This window comes from Medicago truncatula, chromosome 7 (genome assembly GCF_003473485.1).
Source record: "Medicago truncatula cultivar Jemalong A17 chromosome 7, MtrunA17r5.0-ANR, whole genome shotgun sequence".
Lineage (NCBI taxonomy): Eukaryota > Viridiplantae > Streptophyta > Magnoliopsida > Fabales > Fabaceae > Medicago > Medicago truncatula.
The window spans coordinates 27,859,868-27,886,277 of NC_053048.1; the positions used below are offsets into that span (position 1 = coordinate 27,859,868).

Consider the following 26,410-nt stretch of genomic DNA (forward strand, 5'->3'; position numbering starts at 1 on the left):
TAATATATTACATTTTGATTTGTTAAAAAAAAAAGTTTGATTAACACCCACCAAATTATGAAAGCTCAGAAAAATATGCCTGGTTTGATTTTTTGGTAGTTAGTGTGGATGTAGGTTTATGTTTTTGGAACCATGTTATGTAAAATTTAGGGTTAAATGTTGAAATTGACCTTGTAATATGTGTTGTTTGATTATTTTGTAGTTAGTGTGCATGTAGGTTTATGTTTTCGGTGCCACATTATGTTAAAATTTAGGGTTAATTGTTGAAATTGACCTTGTAATATACGTGAAGTCTGAAAAATGATTCTATAAAAAAAAAAACATAGATTCTAACCCTGTAATTTGATATTCTTTCTATTTTTTACCACAAATATTTCCCTGAAGACATAAAGTCCAAAAAAAATGACTTAGGGGTTGAGTTTTTTCATGATTTTTTTCAGGCATGTTTATGACATTAGAATATGGCTTTCCTAATTAAAACTGAATTTTCCGACAATATACGGATTTATTATGAATTTTTAAAGCGTCAAATTCTTAGAAATCAAAACAACGGAAACCTTGACTTAGAAATCAACATTTGAGTTGATTTTTTGAACACACCTCTATAAAAATACATAGGTTAAGGATGATATGTAAAGAGTAATCATTTGAAGTAACCGAGATTATTTTAGGGATTTACCTTTCTCAGCATAATTTTTTACTACACATAGCTCATAGGTTGAACTCTTGGACAACATGGTTAAAGGATTCAAGTATATATCTATCATTTTTGTCACACCATGTTAGTTCTTGTAACTTTTTATAGAACCCTTATTAATTTCTAATAATATGAATTATTACTTTTCCAAATATATCCATAATTATTTTACATCTTATCTACGATCAACAATAGATACACTGATAAAAATATAAACTAATTTTATGTCTTAAAAGATAAATGTGTAAAAATAATATCTATTGTTAATAAATTTAATATTGCTATCAATTTTCTTAATTTATGTGATATAGTCAACAAAGTCCTATATTTAAGTATGGAGATAGTAGGTTTTTATGCTTATATTTCTCTCTTTAGGATATACTAGCCTTTTACTTATTGTATTTATTTATTTATTTATTTTTGTTACAAACGGAAAAGAGAAAAGAAAAAACAAACTAAAAAAGCTAATACCTAACAAAAGAGATGTCTAGCGCATCAACAAGCAACATGGAGGATAAATATGAAGGAGTTGTATCTAAAAACACTAATTTCTCAGAACTTTTAGCACCTAACTTAACCAAACAATCAGCAGCAGAGTTGCTTTCCCGAAGAGTATAGCACAAATCAACAATCCAATCTTGGCTAAAGGACTTCTTAATTAAGCTAATCAAGTTACCAAATATGTGAAACATACTAAGTGGATTCCTGGATCGCATGCAAGGAATCTGAATAGCAATTAACTCGCTGATGGCCAATCGACCAATACAAATCAAGATCATAATAAAGTTCAAAAAATCTCAGCATGTAAAATACAAGTGGTATTGCATTTATATTTCCTCTAACTCTTCGAATTAGTTACACAAAATTATGCTATTATCTTATAAGTTTGACATTTCTTTAATTAATTCTTTATTTTATTTTTCTCAAATTGATTTTTTATGTTATAATTTGTTTGCACCGTTGGCATTTAAATTTTGGTAAATTATGTCTATGGTCATTTAAGCTTGACTATTTCACCAAATTACTATCATGAGTGCTAAGATCTAACCCAAAAACCCAGTCAACTTGTTTGTTAAAGCTATTTTGTAAGTGGAGGAGAATAGAGAAATTGATTATGTGAAAAGTCCTTTTTTTATCAAGTTAAGATATTGTACATGTGTCTTCATATTTGTAGATAACTTAAATGTAGATTGTTTACAGGGTTTGATGAATTTTTTCTGCAGTTATTATGGGGTGGGGGCATAATCTTGCAACATTGGACAGAGATCATAATAACCATGTGATTCCAATTGCACTAGCCAATTGTTAAAGGTGATGTTTAACCGTGCAGACATAATGTAACACAAAGTACCAATTTAAAAGAAGGGAAAAACTTAAAATAGTCAAGTTTTCTCTCTTAATGTAACATTAATAATTGGTCGGACCGAGAACCGGTGGTGTAAAACATAATGAACCAATTTAAAAGAAAGGAAAAATTGTCCCATAAATCCTAGTTCAACTGGTAAAAATATCGAAATTGTTAGATCGGACGTCATGACTGAGGTTTGAACCCTGATACCTCCACTTTATGTGTGAGTTTATGATAGCTTTGTCATCTTGTCTATCTAAAAAAAAAAAAAAAAAAAAAGGAAAAAACTTAAAATAGGCCACAATAAAAGCCAAAATTCTATGATTCACAATATTTTCTTCTTCTAATTTTCCATTCTCTTTTCTTCTACTTTATTTTCTCACTTCTCGTTCGGTTCAAAGTCTCAAACACGGTCGATATACAATGCTGAGGGCTGACGCAATTATGTCATTCATCAGAGTTCAACATTAATAACAACATTTAAATTTTTAGAACTAATCATGGTTACTATATGATTCTTAAAAAGACGGTCAGCTCTGGCCTGTGATACTTCATGATAAGTTTGGTGTTAAAACTTAAAACATATTTAATAACACTTCTAAAAACAGGGTGTGAACTGCAAACTCCAAAGTATAATACTCATTTATAAGTGGGAAAATTTCCTTATCCTCCAACATGAATTCAAATGTACACATTCTGAAAGAATAAGAAAAAAAACACTAATTTGTATAGCCTAAAAGTACAGTTTTGGATAATTTATGTCATCCAGAAGTATATTTGTGGAAACATGCAGGTTTTTTATTAGCGAGGGCGGGGCAAAATGTATCTCTCAATTTATAATGTGTACAAAAGAATCAGATTGATTATGTTGGTTACTGAGACCTTTGGAATGTTTGGCAATCATGGAGCATGTTAGTTACCAGATATGTTTCAAAGAACAAGGAATGATAATAGTCATTCTTTCAGTATATGCCAATGCTTAAGCTCGACTATCACAATTCCCAGATTGATCTCAAAATTCAAATTCCAGTTTAAAAGAATGATAAATTACATGAATTGGGAGAATAGTTTTACACAATCCTCATGGCAAATTTACAGTATAAATGTATAAAAGGCATCAAGAAATAGTATATCAATCATGTCTCAGATTTGATTTATAAGGCAATGACCAGACATATTTTAAATGAAGAATATATTTTATTGCAAATTTGCAAAATTGAATTTGTGCAGCTGGTCTAGAGTATTCTCCCTCTACATTTTCACACTTCCTTACGCAATCTCTACTCTGCATGTGTAAAAAACAGTAAAACTAAACGCTTCAACTCGCGAATACTCTATTCTTCAAAATCTTTTCTGCTTCAGATACACTTAAATGTCTGATCCCATTCTCCTTCAACCGTCTCTTTCCCCCTGTCATACATTCTTGCACTCTCTTTTCATCCATCTTCAACAACTTAAGACCTTCAATTGTATTAGGGAAAAAACCTTCCGGTCTCAAACACCATGACCCAAATACCCCAAATAAAACATCCAAGTCACTACCAAATCTTTCAACGCCACTATTATGAAATTTTGCATTGCTTAGGAGAATACCATTAAAAATTAACCGATCTATTCCTGCAGCCAAACTTCTCCAAACCCCAACAAAATCCCTGCTATTCAAACCTTCTTCCACCACTGCCATTTTACCTTGCAGATAATCCAAGGCCTCTATTAGAGTCTTAGACACTGTCCAACCTTCTTCACTCTTCTGCCATTGCTTTTTGTTCTTCAAATATTCTCGAGAACGAGCATCAAATCCTCTCAAAATAACTACAGCTATCTTTTCAACCCACTCTGTTCTAAACTCTTCCAACTTTTTGATTTCATCGTCAAAGATAACTCTATTGGAACTCTCTGGCCACCCTTCACTATCCCTGTTTGAATTACTCGGTAATTCCACTTTGTCTTCCTCGTCCACCCCCATCTCAAGGAAAAAGACATCTTCAGACCATTCGTTTAAAACAGATTCAAAGTAATGAGCGGCATTGATGGAAATTGCAACTTTAGTTAAAGCATCATTATCAGTTAGAGCAGTCAACCCTTCAGCTTCTTGGCAACGGACTAGTATGGAATCAGAAAATTTTCTTATAATAGGCACACCTACTAATCTGAGAAATTTTGACCGCAAAGTAACATTAGGCAATGACCGACAACGTTCAACAACAGACGCTAGATGGCGAACAAAGGCACTGGAAACTAGAGGAGACTTGTGATCATCAATATTTGATGAAAGAGCTACACTTTCAATTTTCTTTCTCCAATTATTCTCATTTTCAATGTCTGGTTTTAACTTATCTAGGGCATCACCTAGCTCTATTTCTGCCCACAAATCAAGCCAATCTGGACGATCACAAAATACAGATAGAGAAGAAATTCGCTGCAAGATATCATCATCTAAAGATAGCAAAACCCCAGAATTTTCTACCAAAGACATAATCTTTTTGTCAAAAGCTATCATCAAGTCAATGAGGTGCAGCCATGATATTCTAGAAGATGACTGAATACCTGTAATACTCTCCTCTTCTAGTTGAGTAATATAACTAGGGAAAATTTCCTTTGCCAAGTATGTGGATAAGGAGGTTACCATTGCTGAGATCCATTCTTCTCGGCAACTATATCCAACTACCTTAGCTTCATCAACCAATGGCTGTAACATTTCATCCACAGAGTCAACATAATCCCTTGTGATCTTATACACAAGTGTAAAAATAAATTCTGGTTTATCAACCCATTTTGAGAAATGCTTTTCAGAAGCCAATGATAGGGGATTCACAAGCTCTTCAATTGCCCAAAGTGGTTGTCGTAGGGCAATCTCCCTATCATGGCCCACAAGCTGTCTAGATTTCCTTTTCCTTTGCAACTCCTGTAGGTTGCACAAAGCAAGGAAATTTTCTGAGTACCTGAGCTTATGATCAGCGTGCATGCTTTGTAGAGGATTTGCAATCCTTGCATCTGAGTGTGAGGATGTTAAAGCCGAAAGAGGTGGGGGCCATCCAAGCGAAGATAGAAGTGCCCGATGATCAGCGATTGCCTGGGGTCTTAAAATGGCTAGAGCTCGATCTACTCTATGGTCAACTGCTGATACAAGATTCCTCCATTGAGGGTGTATATTTGTAATTGAAGTCAATGTTTCTTCTGTCATTTTAAGTTTTTTAATAGCAAATAGACGCATATCCTGCAACATTTGAAGATACATTAAGGGATATAGTACAGTTAGAATTCCCAATATCATCAGATTCATATTATGAAAGTGTGCTCACTCCTGAATTCTCGTCAGAAGAATGCTTCCTTATGTTTTTATTACTCATGGTATACGATACAGCATCTTCAATATCACCAACCAATGTATCAAGTTTCAGTGCTGTCTCTGGAAGACACACAAAGGACTTTTAAGAAGCTAAAAGGTAAATACCTAAGAAATCAAACCAAATGCAGTATAGTAACAATCACTAAAAAAACAATACTTTTCTTGTTAACCACAACAAACACATACTAAAACGCATTGAAACACAAAAATTTCAAGAAAAACATCATCTCCCATTCTTCCCAAAATACAATTCGAATTGACATTGAATATTTCAAGCTTTTGTCCCATCTCGGGTTAGGATCCTCTCCATTCTTTAAAAAAATAATTGAAAGCACCGTTACTATAGTTTTGTGTGTATAAATCAACATATATGCTTAATAAATACCACATGTTTTAGAAATGTGTGCTATTATACACAAAAAAACTATAGTAACAGAACTCTTCATTTCTTTGTGAAATGAAGAGGATCCCTAGTTGTTCCATCTCTATAAGAAAATAAAAGCAACAACAATAACATAAAAAGGGCATCACAAAAGAAATCATACCAAAGGCAATAACCATCATTGAAGAATCTTAGCATTTCTTTATAATGAAAAATAAAAAAAGCTTATCATAAGAATCTATGTAGCACCCGACACTTCAAATCGGCGGTATGTTTGGTATTGGAATCCGACACATTCATGATACCAACATATGGTTGCACAAGTGCTTACAATTAGTTACTTCTTAATTCTAATCTCTCAAATTATTACCAGTGTCAACATGTCAGTATCGTGTAAGGTGTTGTATGTGCTTCGTAGATAACAATCACTCAAAACGCGAATAAAAATCACCATCTTGCATCATTTTTCTCTAAAATGTTCTTTGATTTGAAGAATTTGAAACCTCAAATTCAGATTCAATTCTTTCCACAATGCTATTCAATTTACACATTTAAAAATCAATCCAAGCAGAAGAAAAACAAAAACTAACCTGCATAAACACGAACAGTTTCCAACCTAGCAACTTCCTTTGCCAAAGTCGCAAGTTCTTCTCTAAAACCTTTCTCACCTTTTCCATCACCTTCACATCTTCCTCCATCTTCAATCAGAAAACAAAAAAACCAAAATTCTCAAAATCTAAAACACAAAAAACCCTAAAATAAAAAACTCGTCAAATTGAAGCACGATTCAAACCTGGCACAATGCTAGAAGAGCACGTAGCGGAAATTTCATTCAATTTGAATTTGACACCATCGAAGAGACTATGAATTTCGCCGGAAAACGAAGCGTACTTCGCAAGACCCGCACCGAGTCTCCGAGTCAAGTCATCAAGAGCGCGATCCAACTCGGAGCACTGAGTTTGAAGCTCGGCGACGAAATTGGGAGACTCGGTGAGGACGGTTGCGGTGTGGAAGTTGTGGTCGAGGAAGGTGAGTGCGGAGTGGGAGAGGTGAGAGGGTAGTGGCAGTGTTTGGAGGCGGTTCATCGGTGAATTTCGATCTTGATGGTTGTTGAAGGTTTTTCGCCGCCGTGTGCGGTGTTCGGCGGTGTAGGCGGAAGATGAGTCTCCGGCGATGAAATGAATCGGAGGTTGTTATGATGAAGTGGCTTTCGTTGGTTTGGGTTGATCCGAAGCAAGTCCTAGGCTGGTTTTTTTTTTTTTTTTTTTTGTAAATTTTCAGTATTACCTTTTATTTCTTTGTTGGCAAGTCCTTATAAAAAGGAAAACGATTCTTTCAACTTATTGAATAACTAATGTATTTAATTTATATATATTAGTTGTTCAATTAATCTTCTCTATCATTTTATCATGTAATTAAGAATTGAATCGAATTCACTAAAAAAAGAATTGAATCCAATTCATGATTATTTATATGGGTGGTTCAAATTATTTTTTCTTTTTTATTAAATAGTCTAGTTGCTAGATTAAATATGTTTTTTGTTTTTGTAGTTTTTTTTTTTAACTTTTCGCTCTAATCCTTTTAAAATAATTTTTTATCTTTTGATCTCAAAAAGTTTTTTTCACCATTTTTTGTCCATGTTTTAAGTCAACTCATTAATCATGATTATCAGTTGAAATTTTAATTTTTTTTCACAATCTTGTTTAAAATATTTTATGAATATTTTTAATAAAACATGAATTAAGTATAAAATAAATATAAATAAAAGAAAGAATGACAGGTTTAGAAGAGGAATAGAGGGAGGAATTGCACTTATTGTCATTTTAGATGCTTTCTTTTTCAAAGATCCAATATAGTATGCAATTAGAGCTGTCAAAACGGATCGGACCGGCCCACAAAAGCCCAAAAAAATGTAGGGTTTGGACACAAAAATTTAGGTCCGTTTAAAACCAGTCCTTTTAAGCCCGAGCCCGTAGTGGGCTAGCCCGATCGGGCATTTATAATTATTTTTTGAATGAATTTTTTTTAGGGAAAATTGATTTTATTTAAAAGTGAGTTGATTAATGTGATTGATGTTTGGACATATCTAAAGTAAAAATATTAGCTAGCAAGGGTAATTGGGAAGCAGTCAAGCCAAACTAGCAAAGTCAATTTATAGACATGTACTACTATATAAGCCACTGTTTGTTGCTTCATCTGGATTTGAGTTTGGATTGGACATTGGAATTGATTTCTAAAATCAAATTTTAACACATTCAAGAATGTCAAATCACGTTTTGGCTTGGCACCGTGAGTTGGAGAAACGTGCAATCAAACACGAATTAAATACTCAATGAAGTTGGTGATTCCTAGGTGTGAATATTTTTAGAGCAAAATTCTTATAATTTGTTATATTACTTATTATAAGAATAATAATATCTGACAAAAAAAAAAAATTAATAATAATAATATTAAGTAACCGGGCTGGGCAGAAAGCCCGTAGCCCGTAAAGGGCCTGGCTTGGACAAATATTTGTGAGCCCGTTTATCTTCCAGGCATTTTTGGTCCGGCTCGGAAAAGCCCGAGCCCGTCATGGGCCGGCCCTTCGCGTGTCGAGTAGTCCGTTTTGACAGCTTTATATGCAATGGCAAAAGGCTCTTATATGGTCATTGTCATCTTAGATACTTTCTTTTCAAAGATATACAATGTAGTATTCAATGGAAAAAGGCTCTTATACTATGGCAGAAGAGTGATTATAACTCCACAAAAGTTCATGGTCTAATGTCAAGCAGAAGTCGAGGTAATGCAATAACGAGAGTCGACGTTAATGAAGAAAGAATCGAAGGTGTGGATAATACTAGAGAGACTAGTTTTAATGAAGAAAATGTCCTCTGGCATGCGTCTGGAGCTTCTGTGCAATAGCATCAGGGCGTCGAGCGCTCTCTATGGTGCGCATGGGCGTTGGCATATACTTGTTTTCTTTGTCTGTTTAGGTGTGTTCTTCAGTGTAAGATGTCTTGGAACTTGGGAATAGAATTCCTCCATCTGTAAAGTCTTTTGAGGCCTCTTGAATCTTCATTCTTCATTCTTCATCATATGTAGCATGAAGCTGACCTCTTTGTTATTAGCATGCAAGCCTTAGAGGACGACTAGGATAATTGGACAAATGTGTAGTAATAAGATCGTGATTAATGTAACGGGCCATGAAACGGTTTTGTCCTGGTGACTGGGAAATTACGAAGAAGTTAAGTCGATTGAGAAACTTCATACAGTAATGGTGGTTTAATCAGAGGACGCAACGGAAGACTAACCAATAATGAAATTAAAGAGTATTAAAAAGTTGATACTTCGGGACATGGATGTTATGGGAAATATTGTGAGTCGAGCTAAGAAATGTTTCAAATAACAAAATTCAGATAGTTGGGTATGAGGCAACATATATGAATGAGGTACCGAGATAATGTTATTTGGACTTGAAGTCCTATCAAGGAATAACAAGTATAGTAGAAGATGTTTGAGTGGGAAGATACTACTCAGAGGTATATTTGATGATACCCGAACACAATTTAGTTGAGAAGTCTGGAAATTTTAAACTTGATGTTCAGAAGTGGAAAATAAAGTTTTGATACGCCAGTTGGAAAACACTTGTAGCCTATGGTCCGGGATTATACCTGCTCAAAATATGGAGATGAATTTAAGAGAAGATAGGACAACTTGAGTGGTGTTCTTTTTCTCTATTTTGTTTTCCTCATCCTAATTCTCGTTTTTTTTTTTTATTTTATTTTATTTGGATTCTCTATTTTTGTGATGTTGAGGGCGAAAGGTAAAGAATGGAAATAGTGTGTTGAGATTGTTGAGTTTATTAAAGAAGACATTGAATGAGTGTGGAGTTGATAATTGAGATTGTATGTGTTGAAGAAACCACTGGAAAAAGAAAAAAAAAAGCTAATGTTTATATTTCTTTATTTAAAAATATGTTTCTATTTCATTAAATCTTTGTATAATTATGAAAAACAATTTTACTTTTATGCAAGTGATTTATAAGAATGTTATAAAATATATAAAAGCCACATATGTGCCAATACAGTTAGCATGTGACTTGTCTGTCAACATGTGCCAAGTAATCAAGAAAGTTGGTTTAGTAACTATTTAAAAATAAAATAAAATAAATGCAATGACGTTTTTTAAAAGTTTTTTTTTGCAGGAACCAAAACTTAAACTAGTCATATTTGCAGGGACGAATATCATATTTTAGCTTAATTAAAAATATATGTCATTGGTCAAAAAATAAAATAAAAAGTGACATTAACTAACGAAAATTAAAAGAGAAAAACAAACATTTCGCATCGATTAAAAAACCTATCACAAACATACTGCTACACAATATTTGTAATATAAATTAGTATGCATATAACATTGTAATTAAACATTTATTCGAAATAAATGAAATGTCCTTCTAAATAGAATTACTTCATAGTGTAGTTTTGATGAAACAAACGAGAGCAACAATGTTGAGGCATCCAAATTGACGTCAAAACATCCGACAATTGATTTGACTGAGATTTTGTTGAGCATCATGACTATGTTTGTTGATTCATTTTTTTTAGTTAGTTGTTGGTTCACATTGTTGAGTAGATTTTTGTCCACTTCCATAATTCAATCCAAAATTTCCATTCAGCCCAATAATTGTATAATTCTAAACAATTTGTTGATAAAAATATCTACTAATAACATTTATTTTTTGCAAGTAAATATTTTATCACAAAAAAATAATAATTTATTAGTAGATATATTTTTTGTTAGAAATTCTGCAAAATCTTTTTAACAAATCTATTTAATGAGGCATCAATAACTTTTTTTTGGTTACATGTGAGGCATCAATAACTAATAGTTGTTAATTAATTTGTAAAAAATAAATGTTGTCTATTATATGTGAAATCCTGAAAAAAATAGTTTTTTTTTTAAACGATTTGATTGTTTAGTTATAATATTTTTTAAAGTTATAAGTAGTTTTTTTTGTTGACAAATAGTTTAATTATTATATAGTAGCACTCTATGGTATTATGTTGTATATATATACCACATTCAAATATTTTTGGACAAGTAAGATTAAAATAAGTTTTCTTTATAGTGGAACAATTCCTATTTTAATATGATTTAACTAATTATTATTCAAATAATATTATAAAAATGTAAACACGTCAGTTTAAATGAAGATCCCTCTAAAAAGAACAATTTAAATTAAGAATATAGTTGGAAGAAAAACAAACTACACTTAAATGGTTCAACCTTTTTATATATAGTATAGATGTATAAGTATAGATAACGATAAAATCTTTAAAATATATTTTTATATCATTCAAATAAAACTTAAAAGTGTTGATACACGACACGACATCATTGCCACACCAATTTACACAACACATTATACATACGATAGAGAAGATAAACAATGATATTTAGTCTTGTGAGCTGCAATTTAATGGAGATCACACACTCTCATGCAAAACTATAATTAACATATAACTCAAATTGCCACAAACAAAATATTCATGCAACTTTGACCAATTTTTTTATGTTGCACTTAGCTTTTTCCAAAACTTAAATATATTATGTTGAAACAATATATTGAATGAATCAATTTTAATAAATAATCTATGTTTTTCACCTACTTTAATAATAAGATTCTCATTTTATTTAAAAAAAGAAAAAGAATTCAAAAAATTACCAGATGAAAAGATTTATGTTATACAATATATTACTGTTTTTAAGAAGATTAGGGGTTTGGAAAATAAAAAATATTCTCACGTAGCTTTTAGAAAAAGTTAAGATGTATTCTCTTCGTTGGTTGAAAGCTAAAAATGTGTGCTTTTCTTTTGGTTATCATTTATGGTGGCAACATCCCCTTGTTTGTTTAGGGATATGCCGAGGTTTTATTTTCATTTCTAAATTTTTGCTTCAGACAGGTTGTTATTTCGTTGTAACTTTGTTTTGCCTCTTAATGCACTCCTTGTGCTAGGGACCAAGACTTTTTGTTGTTAATATATATCTCATTTTGGCTTGTTTAAAAAAAAATAAAAATTCTCATGTTCTTCAACGAACATTTTAAATTTTTATTGTATTTACATGCAATAAATACGTGTAAATATTCATTAAATAACTACGTCGAAAATTTTGAAATATTCTATTTCTATAAATATATTTCAAAACTTCAAAAACTATTTTAAAATAAGTAATTGAAATCTTTATAACACTTATAATAATTGATGTTGTGTGTTAACGAATTATATAAGAAATTCATGTAAAATAAATTGTACAATCGTGAAAATGTTATATACATAAATATTGTATGAATATTTATATTGAAATCGTATGATCATATATACAATTTATAAATATTGCATGATCACAAAAATAAAAATATTGTATGATTATAAATGTGTAACTAATTCATGAGAAATAATTGTACGAGCATAATCATAAATATTGTATGAGTAAAATGAATAATTGAATTAAATTACAAAAATACCTTTTATTTTATGAACTTATGATTGTTATATTAACAACCGTGAATTTATATAAAACAAGTGAGATACAATAAAAAAGTTAATCACATAGCTTAATAGGTATGCAAGGTCACTAGTTTAATTGGTTTGGGTGTTAAAACTTCGGATTTGTTAAGCAATTTGTTTGATTCTTACACCCTAAATGTTAGTCTAAAATGTTTTATACATGTCAACCAAGCATATATCACCACATTTTGTAAACCTTTTTTTAGTGACTAAAATAGCACTATGGCTATTTCTTTCACGAGCATTGTATACAAATTAGTTATAATAAGAAGTTGCTATAAAAATATTTGTGAAAGATTAATAAGTATTCAAATAATCAAATATAAAATAAGCACACACTAATGATAATGATCTATTTATATATTAATAGTGCGTAAATTATAATGTTATGTTATACATTTTTTTCTTAATACATTTTTATATAAATTAAAGGCTCAAATGTTCTTTTGGTTCATTAAATATTTAATTGGTATCGCTTTGGTCCATTAACTAAAAAAAAGATTGTTTGAGTACTTTAAGTTTTTTTTTTAGTCTTATTTTGGTCCCTTTTGTTAGGTTTTCGTTAGAGTTTAAAAAAAAAAGTTAACTCCTGCACACGTGTCACCTTGTCATTGACTCTGAGTTTTTTTTTTTTACAATTTTTTTTTCAAAAAAATAAATAAAATAATCTCAAAGCCAATGACAAAGTGACACGTGTCACCTTGTCATTGGTTCTGGGATTTTTTTACAAAAAAATAAAATATTTATATATTAATTTTTTTTAATAAAAAAATAATATATATTTTTTTTGTAAAAATAAAAATTCTTAGAGCCAATGGCAAGGTGACACGTGTCTACACTTAACATTTTTTATTAAACCTAACAGAAGGGACCAAAACGAGACTAAAAAAAACTTAAAGTACTCAAACAAATTTTTTTTAGTTAAGGGACCAAAGCGATACCAATTAAATACTTAATGGACCAAAAGAGCATTTAAGCCTAAATTAAAAATAGAATAAAATATGTCAAATATCACTTTTGATCCTTTTAGTTTGACAAAATTCACAAGTTAGTCCTTTAAGTTTCGAATGTTTCAATTAAGTCCTTTTAGTTTGAAAGAATTCCCAAGTTAGTCATTTAAGTTTCAAAAGTTTCAAATAAGTTCTTTTAGTTTGAAATTTTTGAAACTTAAAAGTACTAACTTGGGAATTCTGTCAAACAAAAATAACTTATTTGAAACTTTTGAAACTTAAAGGATTAACTTGGGAATTCTGTCAAACTAAAATGACGTAATTGAAACTTAAAAACTAGCTTCGGAATTCTGTCAAATAAAAAGGACCAAAAGTGATATTTAGTCAATAAAATAAATGAAAAAAAACTCGGTCTCGAGAAATAAACTTAACCTAGAAAAAAGTAAGAAAAAAGAGGCAAAAGATAAATTAAAGAGTTATAATTTTCAGTCCTATAAATGGTGTGCTTTACCTTTTTCATTTTTTAGACTTTGAGAATAGTTTAGAGAAACGTTAAGTATGATAAGGAACAATTCTGCCACCAGCATCACTTCAAAGAATGACAAAGATACTCATATCCTTAACAACATTCGAGTTGCAAACCAGCCTAACAAGTTATGGTGAATTGTAATAGGTTGATCTCATGTTTCAACCCCAGTCATTTCATCACTCAAAAGACATTTTAGAAATTACATAAATTTGTTGATTATGTATCTGAATCTAGTAAAGCTGGATTGTAAGATATTTGACAACAACAACTTGAAGATGCTAGGAAAACATAAAAAGGGGAGGGGGTGTAAATTGTGATGATCGATTAATTTTTTTCTCTATAAAACATTGGTCAATTCCTTTCTCATATGATAAATAAACTTGATACAAAACGACATTTTGAAAAACATTTGAAGAAAATATAGAGAAAAGGTTGCCACATCTAGTCAAATTCCTTATATAGATAATTTTTTTTCTTCTTCAGTCAAATGACTTAATCCGTTACAACATGTGATGAACGAGTATTCTTTTCTCTGCCTCTCCATGCTTCTGAAGTATCCTCTATCTCATTATGTATAGATCGTTCCTCTAGAAACCTTCAAGTTTTCTCAGTATTACCATTTCTTGAACCTAACTTGTTGAGGAACCCAATATTTATCAATTTCTCCAAATGTCTCATTTTAAACAAATTTACTTGCCACTACTGGGGTGGATTACAAAATGTTGAGTGTGTCTATTTTAACACAAAATGATCTTAAAAGTATTATGATACTTAAAGGTTTTGTTAATTTACTCTACTTTAACATTTTTTTCATGAAATTATGAAAATGACCGTTCTATTTTATAAAGTTTTCTGCATCAATCAACTTAAATAATTTATATCTTGAGCTAGGAAACTCTTTTGAGTAAGACCAATTGCATATGAAAAAAAGTCATCTTCTACTTTCATCACATTAAGTTTTATAATTTTAGCATGTAATTGTTAAAGTCCTAATTGCATATGAAATTGATGAATTGACATGTTATGTCAAATTAATGGATGTTAAATTAATGCAATGTGAATTTGTTAAAAAAAAAAGGTAAGGGTTCCTCACTAAGTTTTATAATATGTGCAGCTAAATAATATATCCAAGTTAAACTTTAATATCATTTTACATTTTGGACCTATATCCCATAAAACAAAAAACTGTCTAATCTTTATAAGCTTTATCTACCATATCTCTAGCAAATATCTTGAGGGTCTTATTCTAATACTAAATTACCAAATTCGCATGATTGTATAAGTGATTATATTTGATTTTCAAAACATAGAAATAAAACTACAAAATACTCTACTAGATCATAATGCATTTACTCTCTCACATTCATATTCTTGTGACAAAAAAAGAAAACACAACTTAAAGTAAAATTCCAATAGTTTTTGATTAAACAAGTTGAATTCAAAGCTCAAAATGGTGTAATACTTCCACTTCTTGTCTCAGTAGGACTGTATAAGGCAGACCTGTTCCTTGGTCTATTCTCCTCCAATTGCCTCACAACTTCTTCCATACTCGGTCTAACCGATGCAACCGGTGCACAACATCCCATCGCTAGCTTCAGTGCTTGAACTAAACCGTCTTCCATCGGACTTCTTATCCCTTTCAACAGTTCCACATCGAACACTTCCATTGTTGTCTCCTCCAGAACCGCTACTTTCACCATCGAAGGTAAATCCACATACTCGCCGCTTCTTCCGTTCTTACCAGGCTTCTTACCAATCAAGATTTCAAGAAGTAATATACCGAACGCATAAACGTCGGTCCTTGAGTTACATTTCTTCATTCTTTGAAGCTCCGGTGCTTTGTAGCCGTCAGTCTTGGCAAGTGCCACCATCTCGTCAGCTATGGAAGGGATCATCAATTTATCTAGGGCAAAATCGGAGACCCTGGCAACGAAGAAGTCGTCCACGAGAACATTCTTGGATCGTATGTTTGCGTGAGTTATAGGAGCATCAAGTCCTGTGTGAAGATATGCTAGTCCTCTTGCTATACCCAATGCAATTTTGTGTCTCCTGGCCCAGTTCAGCACTGGTTTTCCTGCTTTAATCTCTGTAGAAAATCAAAATCATAACACAATGATCAACGGCAAGCAACAATGCTATTGTTCAAAATTTCTAATCACTAAAACCGAACAGATGTTGACGTTCAGTTGTTCAAATTTTGATTTTCATTTAAACCCTGTCTGATTTCCAAGAAAACTTTGCCGCATAATGGTGGCACTATCAATGACCTACGTGTGTGTTTACTGTTTAGTTTTGCGGCCACAAAGATTGATTTTAAATAAATTGATTCAATAAATTGATTATGACTAACATTGAGTTGAATGCAAAGTGATTTATGTTTGGATGCCTTCATGGAAAAGTGGATTGAACAATAACTTCAAACCTAAAATTCAATGGTAGAGGCAAAAGCTCCAAAATTCTAGCTTCAAGTTAAAATCAATTCTCGAGGTAAAATAAATTCTACTCGAGAACATTAAAACATGTCAAAATCAATTATACACTTCTAGAATAAACTTCGCTTCCTCCAACCAACCATACAGGCCACTGTCAAATGATATGCCTCAATTGCGGTCTTGTTTGTGGTCCTGGACTTCCATTTAATAAATTCTGATCATGGTGGTTTAGGTATCTAGATTGCAAGTGTAATTTCTTTTTACTTAAAGAAGAAAAATGATCAGAATTTTTACTCTAAATTTGATTTAAAGGGTTACAATAGTTTTCAGTTTGATGAAATCATAATTAATCAAATCAGAGACTAACACACTACAAAACGAATTTGAATATGAAATTATGATGACAGTTATAAATATGAAATGCTACTTATATAAGCATGTGAATGAAACACAAAAAGCAAAAAAAGCAAATTCATTAGAAGAGAGTTAAGTATTCAACAAACCATGCAAAAGATCATGAAGAGTTCTGAGAGGCAGATAATCATAAATAAGCAGCTTCTCCCCTCTTTTTCCTTGATAGAAAGCTCTCAAAGGAATCAAATTCTCATGTCGAATTTTCCCCAACTGTTTTATAACCGCCAAACACGAAGTCCTATCCTTGCAAGTACCTTCTCTCAACAACCTCAAAGCAATTGTTCCACCATCAGCAAGCTTAGCCTTATAAGCTGTTCCATAACACGTCTTCTCCATAACTTGCCCGGTCGCATTCAACACATCATCAAGTGTCAAATTCTCACCACCAGGAAATAACATAAGCTTCCCTTCACCATTTCCACCAACCGAATTTCCGCCACCGTTTTCTTCATCATCTTCTTCATCATTCAATTCATCTTCACTATCACCACTCCCCTTTTTCTTCTTGTTTTGCATATAACCAATCAACAAAGAAGCCAAAACAACAGCACCTGTCATAAGACTAATAACAATACCAGCAACAGCACCAGAACTCAATGAAGAATTCTTACTACAACTTTGCAAAGGTGTACCACATAAATCAGGACTATTCCCTTCAAAAGCATCAACACCGAATTTCGATGTTTCTCCGAAAAATGGCACCACCCCACTAAAGTTATTATGAGAAAGATTCAATTTTTCTAACCTAAGTCCAACTAAACCATAAGGAATTACACCACTAAACATATTATTCCCTAAATCAAGCTCTTTTAAGGCACCAAAAGTAGTAACAAAATCAGGAAAATTACCAGAAAATTTATTCCCACCTAAATCAAGAAACTGCAAAAATTTACAAGATGAATCAGGTAATGCAGGTTCTGAAACAGACCCAGATAAAGAATTTCCATGAAGTTTAAGAGAAAGAAGTTTATCACACAAATTCCATATAGAAGGTGGAAGAACACCATTCAAAAGATTATCACTCAAATCAACTTCAGAAAGTGAAGAACCATAACCAAGTTCAAGAGGAATAGTACCAGTCAATGAGTTAATATTAAGGTAAAGACTTTGAAGCATAGGAAACTGACCAATCTCTCTAGGGAGAGAACCAGAGAGATTTGCAGAAGGTAGTTGAAGAGAAAACAAATGCAAAAAAGGGTTTTTGAAGAATGAAAGATTGTTCCATTGTGGTGAAGATAAGTCAGTGCATGAAAGTGATGAACCGTTTGTGAAGACCCATTTGAGTCCTCTCCATTGACAAAGTGGGATTGAAGTGTTCCATGATGAGAGGACAAGGTTCTCAGTTTTGCCTTGAAGTGAAGGTTTGATTTTGAACAAAAGAAGTTCTATGTCAGAGGAAGTTGAAGGTGGTGTGGTTTTTGTTGAGGCTTTGTTGCAGAAGAAGAAGATGAAGAAGAGAAGGTAGAAAGAGGAAAGGGTTTTGAGAGAAGACATGTAGAGAGAGAGAGAGAGAGAGAGAGAGAGAGTAGTGTGAAGAAAGGAAGGAAGTGAAGTGAGAAGTTGAAGAAAGAGGCTTTGTGTGTTTCTCTTTACTGGGAAAGCTGACAAAGTGTTGACTAAGAATGAGTGTAACAAGGAATAAGGTTTTTTGTTCAAAGTGTCTTCCACTTTGTTAATTCAACGGTTGGGATTTGATTGTACTACTACTCAATTGCAAGTTTACAAATAGAATGATAGAAATTTGCTATCATGAATATTTCTCATTTGGTGGACACACTTCATTCATTCTAGGTTTAAATATGTCTTTATCCCTGCACTTTCATCAGATTTTGGCATTGGTTCCTACATTTTTTTTTTTGGAATTGGTCCCTGCACTTTGTAAAAATATTGATATTGGTCCCTCTGTTAACTTTCTGTTAAAAAAAAAATACAAAAAGATTGGTATTAGTCCCTGCACTTTGTAAAAATATTAGTATTGGTCCATGCACTTTGTAAAAATATTGATATTGGTGCCACGTGGTGTGAAATGATTGGGCCACGTGGCACTCCGTTAGTTTTGTGTTTTTTTTTAACAGAAAGTTAACAGAAGGACCAATACCAATATTTTTACAAAGTACAGGGACCAGTGGCAAACAAAAAAAAGTGCAGGGACCAATGCCAAAATCTGATGAAAGTGCAGGGATCAATGACACATTTAAACCTTCATTCTAACATTAACGTTAACTTGTGCTCTCAGGACACATGTTAAGAAACTTAAAAAAAATATTTTTTAAAATTTGATGCATTTATATGATTAAAAAGTTACATATTGAATGCAATACACATATTTTAATAAGTTTTTTTTTTTTTTTTTTATATTTGAATCATTAATTCGTGCCTTGAGGACAGAAGTTAATATTTCCCTTCTTCTAATCATCATGTTACTTACTCGTAAAAAGCAATGAGAATGTTTAACATGTGCCCTAATGATAAGGTGGAAATAAACTTTATGTAATATTGTTTTATGTAAAAAGATGTTCATATCAATGTAAAATTGTTTCTTTTGAAATCGTTAACATGTGTTTTTAAGATGCAGATTAACAAGACTTGAGAAAAATAGATAAGATAAGATAATAAATAAAGTGTAACAAATAATAATTGTACAAAAAAATAATAATAAATTTGTACCAAAAAGATTAAAATACTTAAGGATATTACAAGGAAAAGGCCAATAACTTTATTTAAAAGTAACTAAATTTATTTGTAAGGCTAAAAGATGATAATTACTCATTCAAAATTATAGATTAGAGACAAACATGAATTCAACATAACCGGAAAAGATTATAGATGTGTCTGGGTCTTATGGACTGAACGTAACAATAGGTGTTTTAATAATCATGTGACTCCTTTGCCCAGGTTGCTTGACAAAGTAAAATATTTGTCCTTAGGTTGGTTGAAAGGTAGAAAAGTCTCTTTTATGCTTGGCACTAATAGTTGGTGGTCAAGCCCTTTACAATGTTTGGGTATTGGCTGAGTTGGTTTCGTTGTTGTACTGACTTCTACTTTTTGGTGTTTCTTGACGAGTCTTTGAGGCACGCCTTGCGCTAATGAGACTCTTGTTGTTAATATAATTTCATTTTTGATTGTTAAAAAAAAAACATAATCGGAAAAGAAAATGATGAATAGAAAAATGCTATCAATAATGTGATAAAATCAAGGTGACTATAAATTTATAGGTCATGTTAACCAATGCCCTGATGGTTAAGGAAGCTAAAAGTGGAAATTTTAAGTCAAAAAGAACACTTTTTAAACTTTTAATGCAATGACAGCACAACTTTCAATACAAAATACTACTATATTTGACTCTTAACCAGTGCCCTAGAGACATTGGTTAACATTTTCCTAAATTTATTTCTTGAAAAGTTAAAAATTTAATCATTAATTAAATAACTAATTAATTAGAATTGATATGTTATGTCAGTCTAAATCAAAGGAACACTTTATACTCAGCTACCCCCCATTATGAATGATTTGATCAATAATGCGTATAAAATTCAATGTTGCCTTAGACAATGCCTTCATATGGCAAGTAATTACAACGACACTTACACTACGAAGAGTGACTATTCTTGGCTTCTCTCCCGCGCAGCTCCGGTCATCACTGATAACCCTTCTATTTCATGGTCTTGGACTTTACAGCTCCTAGAAAATTAAATTTATCATTTGATTGGCATGTCATAACTTTGTGCCTACGTTATCCCTGCTTAATCATAGAAATATTGCTCAGTCAACTATTTGTTCTATATGCGGCCTAGAGGAGGAGACTTTTCTTCATTGTGTGAGAGAAATTGTAATCTTTATCTAAGCATATGGCACCACCTCGGATTTAACGATCCAAACTTCTTCTCTAACATTGTTGTGCAAGATTGGCTTAAGGTTGAGTGCATGGGCACTAACTCTTGTTCGCTGCCACGCTTTGGTGGGCATGGAGAAATAGAAACTTCATGTGCTTGAGTAATGAAAATTGGTCTCTCTTCCATCTCGTTTCCAACATAAAGAGTACGGTAGACAATTTCAACGTTTCCTTCCCTTACATTTCCAATGTTGCCTCCTCAGATAGGCTCATCAAGTGGAACAACAACAACCTTACCAGCGTCATTCTCAACGTCGATGGTAGTTGCATGGAATCCCCGATTAAAGCTGGCTTGAGTCTTATGAAATAATGCAAGTTTTTATTTATCAGGCTTTTTTGGTTTCATTCATGATTCATTTGATATATTGTGTGCCGAGTTATATGCGATCTACAAGGGACTCTTGCTGGCCAACGATTTGGAAATCACTAATCTAGTTTGCTACTCTGATTCTATTCACTGCATTAACCTCGTTAAAGGCTCTCCTTCTTCAAATTCCATGTTTATAGTGTTTTGATTCAAGATATCAAGGAGCTGATTGATCAGAGTTATGTCACAGTTTACCACACTCTTCGAGATGGAAATCAATGTGCAAATTTTATGGCTAAATTTGGAGCTTCGTCCGACAGCAAAATTACCATTCATCCTTCTCCCCCGAAAGGTCTTTTGAACCTTGTAAGGGCAGATGAGGTTGGAATCTTCTTTCCTAAAGTATAGTTTTTGTTTTATTGTTTTTCTTCTGTTTTTGTTTTTGATTTTAGCCTTTTATATATATATAAAAAAAAAAAAAAAAAACAAGGGAACACTTTAAAGAATAAATAACTAAACAACACCACTCTTTTTTCACCACCAAAAAAACTAACACCACGTTAAACTAACTAAATTGATTGGCTGTATATACATGAGTAAAAAATCTTGAAAACTAAAATGAGACTGATAGAGTATATCATGTTTCATGACTATTATTCCACTAAATCAGACTCACATGTTATATCATAAGTTTCGTATCATAACGCACATCTTTCTCATCCTCACCGTCTTTTTTCTTTTGCACTCATTTGCTGCTGGTAGAGCCAAGTCAGGGAACCAGACATTACGCAAAAGTTCTTAAACGAGGTTAAATCGAAGTGCAATTCTCGTATGTGGGCAATGGCTCTGTTTGGTAAAAAGAAGTTATAAGTAGGGTTGGAAATAGGCTAGGCCGGCCTATAGGGGCCTACGGCCTGGCCTGTTTAGTAGATAGGCCTAGGCTTAGGCTTTTTGGAAAGCCTATTTAGTTAAATAGGCCAGACTTAGGCTTTAAAAAAAGACTGTTAAGCCTAATAGGCCGGCCTATTAATACTTATTTATTAAAAAATATTTTTTTATATTAAAATAATTGCATACATTAAAAATATAAACATCTTTTTCTCTATCTATTAGTCCCTTAATAGGCTTTGTTGTTATAGGCTTTTATGTAGGCTTTAATCTAGTTGAAATTTACTTGTAGTGAAATAGACTTTTAAGTAGGCTTTAAGACATGTTTAACCTATTTAGTAGGCCAAATGAACTATTTGATGGCCTTAATGTGAAGTAGACCTGTAAGTAGGCTTTCAGGCCAGTCCAGGCTTTTAAATAGGCCAGGCCAGGCCTAGAAAAACGGCCTATAATAGGCCATAGGCCAGACTTAGGCTTGTAATTTATTTCGTAGGCCAGGCTTAGACCTATCAAAGCCTGGCCTGGCCTATTCCCACCCCTAGCTATAAGCTAGCTGATAGCTGAAAAGCTAGCTTATAGCTGATGACTGATAGCTGAAAATTTTTAGCTGAAAAGCTAGATGTTTGAAATTAAAGTGTTTGGTAAAATTAACTTTTAAAATGAATAATAAGTTTAAAATGACATAAAAGTATATGTATGTTTATTTTTATATAAATTATTAAATATTTTTAACTGATATATTTATCTTAAATATGTAATTTATTTCAAAGTAATTTTTATCTTTAAAATGATAACTGTGATTTATGAATTTAATTGATATATTTTTTTAACAAATCTTGTCTGACTTCATTTTTATATTTTTTTTTATTTTTTATGATTTTTTTTCTTTTTATTTGAATTGGTAAATAAGTTAAAAGGAAAAAAAATGATAATATGAATATATAAGTACAATAGAAAGTGCCCCTTTTCAAACAGTACTTCAAAGAACTGAAATTAATCCTTAAAAAAAAAAAGAACTAGAGTTAAAAAAAAAAAACAACGTGTAAAAAAAGAGAATTAAGGAAAAAGGAATAATACAAATTAGGAACGTGGGCAGTTAAGGCCTATTTAGTGGCCAGTTTATTTTTATAAAAAATAATATTAAAGGTTAAAAATGGAAGAAAATATAAAAAGCTACAAGCTATAAATTCAAAAGCTACTTGAAATAGTTTCTTACAAAAAGCTATAAGCTTATAAGAAAAGCTCGTTACCAAATTATATACTCTCCGTCCCTCAATATTTGACCTACTTCACCATTTCATACAGATTAAGAAAAGTGTAAAGATGAAAAAAATAGAATGATATTTTTACTAAATTGCCCTTGTTATTATTTTGAAACTTTCACTTTTAAGTAATGGTTACTTTCTTTATTCCACTGCAAACTTTTACATGGAGACCACAAAAAGTATTTATAAGGGATAAATTTGTCAAATTCTACTTAAAAATCTGAGAAGGTCAAGTATTGTGGGACAAATATTTTTTTCAAATAGGTCAAGTATTGAGGGACGGAGGGAGTATTGTTTTACGATACCAATGAATATTATTGTTTATATTATATCCTTAACTATTTATTACTTTATCTTATTTCAATTCTTTAATTTATCTTTCTCGTATCATTTATTAAAGATAATTTTGTAAAACTACTTATAACATCTCTTTCCCATACAAAATTAATTACATTTTTTAATACATATAAAATTGCCAAAATATCATAAATTTGGGACGGAAGGAGTATCTTATAAATTTGGGATGGAAGGAGTATCATGTGACTCAATTTCTTTATTTTTTTTTTTTATGGAATTTATGTAACTTACTTTCACATAAATGCATCTTAATATAACAATTTAATTGGATATTTCATAAGTGTATAATTATTTTATACACATGCATTATGTGTTGCCACATCAATTATTGAATTTGAAAACAAATGAGTTGTCACATTCAATTATTTTTTGATATTCTTAACCGGTGCCCCCGAAGGCACTGGTTAGCATGATCCTTATTTATTTGGCAAAAATTGTTGATAACTGATAAACTATGTTATAACAAATAACGGATAAATTAACACTAAACTACGTTATAACAAATAACAGATAAATTAAGTAATTGAATATAGTTGATAAGTTAGATGGTTAAATTTATAGTGTTTGATGGAATTAACCGTTGTAATTAATACTTAATTTTTTTAATTAAAATAACAAGAGTAAAATGGAGAGAGAGAAAATACAAGTTATAAATTACTTAAATTAGCTTATAAAAAGCACTATAAATTAATAAAAATAAGGGTTAATAGTGTTTTATCCCCCTGTAATATAAGTCATTTCTGGTTTTTCCTCTGTAAAATATTTTTTTTTGAATTTCATCCTTGAAATTTGAAGATTTTTTGGTTTTGGACCTTCATGGAAAATTTCACACCCTGTAATTTGAGCAAATTTAGGTTTACCCCCTTATAATTTGAGAAAATTTTGGTTTACCCCCCTGTTAATTTGAGCAAATTTTGGTTTACCCCCTGTCATATCTTCAATTTTGTACTGTCAAAATTCATGAAGGTCCAAAACAAAAAAACTTCAAATTACAAGGACGAAATCCAAAAATAATATTTTACAGGGGGTAAAACCGAAAATGACCTATATTACAGGGGGTAAAACACTATTAACCCTTTAAATAAAGTTATAAACTATAAGCTAACTTATCAAACAAACCCTTAATTTCAAAATCTAATTACAAATTATTGAAAATTTTAGAAATTTAATTACAATTGTTTTATTTTATGAGCTTAGTTGAGAACTCTCAAATACCTTTTTTTTCTTCTACAAAAGCAAAATTAAGCAATATGGCTGATAATCAAATTTGTAATACAATATAGCGAAACTGATTTCAATTTGGACGAAAAAATTGTTTCTTTTGAAACAAAAGAAATATATTACTTATGTAAAAGAAAATACTACTGGTATAATCAAATCTAAACACCCTCTTTAAAAAAAAAAAACTTGAACATCCATTTAATATTCAATCATGAAAAACAAAACTATAATGGTTAACGAATCTCTCGACAATTTTTAAGCCATTGAAAAATGATGTTTTGGACAGTTGGGATATTCAATGATTTCCCTCTTTTGCTTTAACAAGTCTTATGTGATTATTTATTTGTTTTGTCTCTGCACGCTTACTTTTGTAAAATGGCCTACCAATTTAATATTGCACTTTGCAATCTTTGAGAATGAAGGTAAGGTTTTCTATGGAGGAAACCACTACCCCTTCTTTGTCATCTTATGGTAAATATTGTGGTCCAGCATTAACATATGGTACTCTTAACAATATTGAAGGTTTTCTATGGGATTGTATTTGTGCAACTTTGAGGTAAGGTGGGAGTCCCATTGTGATAGTGGGTCTTCTTGGAACTTAAAAGAACATAAGAAATTAGGATATATTGAATGAATGGAAGATAAAGGAAACAACTTCACTCTTATACAAAAATGAGCTAATGATCCAAGATTAACATGAGATTTCGACATCACATCTTCACATAAAATTTTAAGTGATTAAGTGTATGAGTTACATCTATTTATATTCAACATTTAGTTCATTCATAATAGATTTATGACTAATCACTTGACTCAACAATCTCTCATAAAATGTAAGTCTACGTGACTATCGGAAGCAAGAACAAGTCAATAATCTAGGACCAACATGAGATGAGAACACCGCATCTCCACTCAACACATTAAGATATCAACTATATGTCTCTCCTATCTTATATCAACATTTAGTCGATTCAAAGTCAATATGAGATTAACCACTCACACTTGAACCTGAAATCTCACACTCAAGTGCGAGTCTTCCACATTTTATACTTGCACCGTTATTACAACCAACAAGTCACACCTCTTAACTGCATTTCCACGCAGAGCTATGATAAAAGGATCTAATTATCATAATCTCACTCCCCCATCAAGGCAAATTAGATTTGTTATAACTTGTTAGAGTTTGGAAAACAACACATGTCATCGACCTTAAAACATAGGGCATATGAATTGCATATCTTATGTATTACTTCATCCTTAGTCGATGCAAGACTAATCATTTGTACCTTAATCCGATACAATCAGATATAACAATAAATCTGATTAGAGCGTAACTCTAAGTTAGTGTTGACATATTTAAAATGGACTTTTTGCTGGATCTTCATGTCAGATGAAATAATTGTCTTGTTCTTTTTATATCTATCAAATTTTGGTTTCTCACATTTTTAGGTAAGACAATTGTTGTGCCCATAAACTTGATTCATATGATATCTCTCCTCATTATTAAATTTGGTAGGTTAATGTTCCTAGTTTTTGTTGGGTTTGTTGTAATTTGAAGGTTACAAACATACTATTCTTATACTTTTGATAAAATCAAAATATAATAAAAGAAAACATAGTTTATAATCTACAAGCGGTAACACATTAAGAAGAGCGGGTTCCGCTATAAATATAATAAAAGAATATGTAATGATTATTTGTTTTAAGAAAAATGAAATGATTATTTGTTTTAAGAGATGTCTCACACGAATCAATAACTTGTCCAAAATTTTAGAATATTGATGATTGAGGTGGCAGAAGAATGAGACATATCCTGGAAGTTTATTTG

The 26,410-nt window shown here is 31.5% G+C and overlaps 2 protein-coding genes across 2 annotated transcripts; both read right to left on the minus strand.

Annotated features, from left to right (window-relative positions):
* Positions 1-3,035: 3,035 nt before the first annotated feature.
* LOC11415492 (RINT1-like protein MAG2) lies at positions 3,036-7,043 on the minus strand. Its single transcript, XM_003622944.4, has 4 exons — positions 6,570-7,043; positions 6,367-6,474; positions 5,348-5,454; positions 3,036-5,262 (listed from the first exon to the last, which is right to left on the minus strand). The coding sequence occupies exons 1-4, from the start codon at positions 6,859-6,861 to the stop codon at positions 3,364-3,366; spliced, it is 2,406 nt and encodes an 801-aa protein (XP_003622992.1). The 5' UTR covers positions 6,862-7,043; the 3' UTR covers positions 3,036-3,363.
* Positions 7,044-15,080: 8,037 nt separating this feature from the next.
* On the minus strand, positions 15,081-18,336 carry LOC25498431 (putative kinase-like protein TMKL1). Its single transcript, XM_013593347.3, has 2 exons — positions 16,742-18,336; positions 15,081-15,892 (listed from the first exon to the last, which is right to left on the minus strand). Exons 1-2 carry the CDS (start codon positions 18,144-18,146, stop codon positions 15,252-15,254), a joined length of 2,046 nt encoding a protein of 681 aa, XP_013448801.1. The 5' UTR covers positions 18,147-18,336; the 3' UTR covers positions 15,081-15,251.
* Between the last annotated feature and the right edge of the window lie 8,074 nt (positions 18,337-26,410).

What these genes read in the sequence shown, in the direction of transcription:
- LOC25498431 (XM_013593347.3), bottom strand. Translation starts at nt 18,146, where the DNA reads ATGTCTTCTCTCAAAACCCTTTCCTCTTTCTACCTTCTCTTCTTCATC. An exon ending in TCTTCATGATCTTTTGCATG is followed by an intron (nt 15,893 to 16,741) that starts GTTTGTTGAATA and finishes GATTTTCTACAG; the next exon opens with AGATTAAAGCAGGAAAACCA.
- LOC11415492 (XM_003622944.4), bottom strand. Translation starts at nt 6,861, where the DNA reads ATGAACCGCCTCCAAACACTGCCACTACCCTCTCACCTCTCCCACTCC. An exon ending in AACTGTTCGTGTTTATGCAG is followed by an intron (nt 5,455 to 6,366) that starts GTTAGTTTTTGT and finishes TGTGTCTTCCAG; the next exon opens with AGACAGCACTGAAACTTGAT. An exon ending in CTTCTGACGAGAATTCAGGA is followed by an intron (nt 5,263 to 5,347) that starts GTGAGCACACTT and finishes CAAATGTTGCAG; the next exon opens with GATATGCGTCTATTTGCTAT.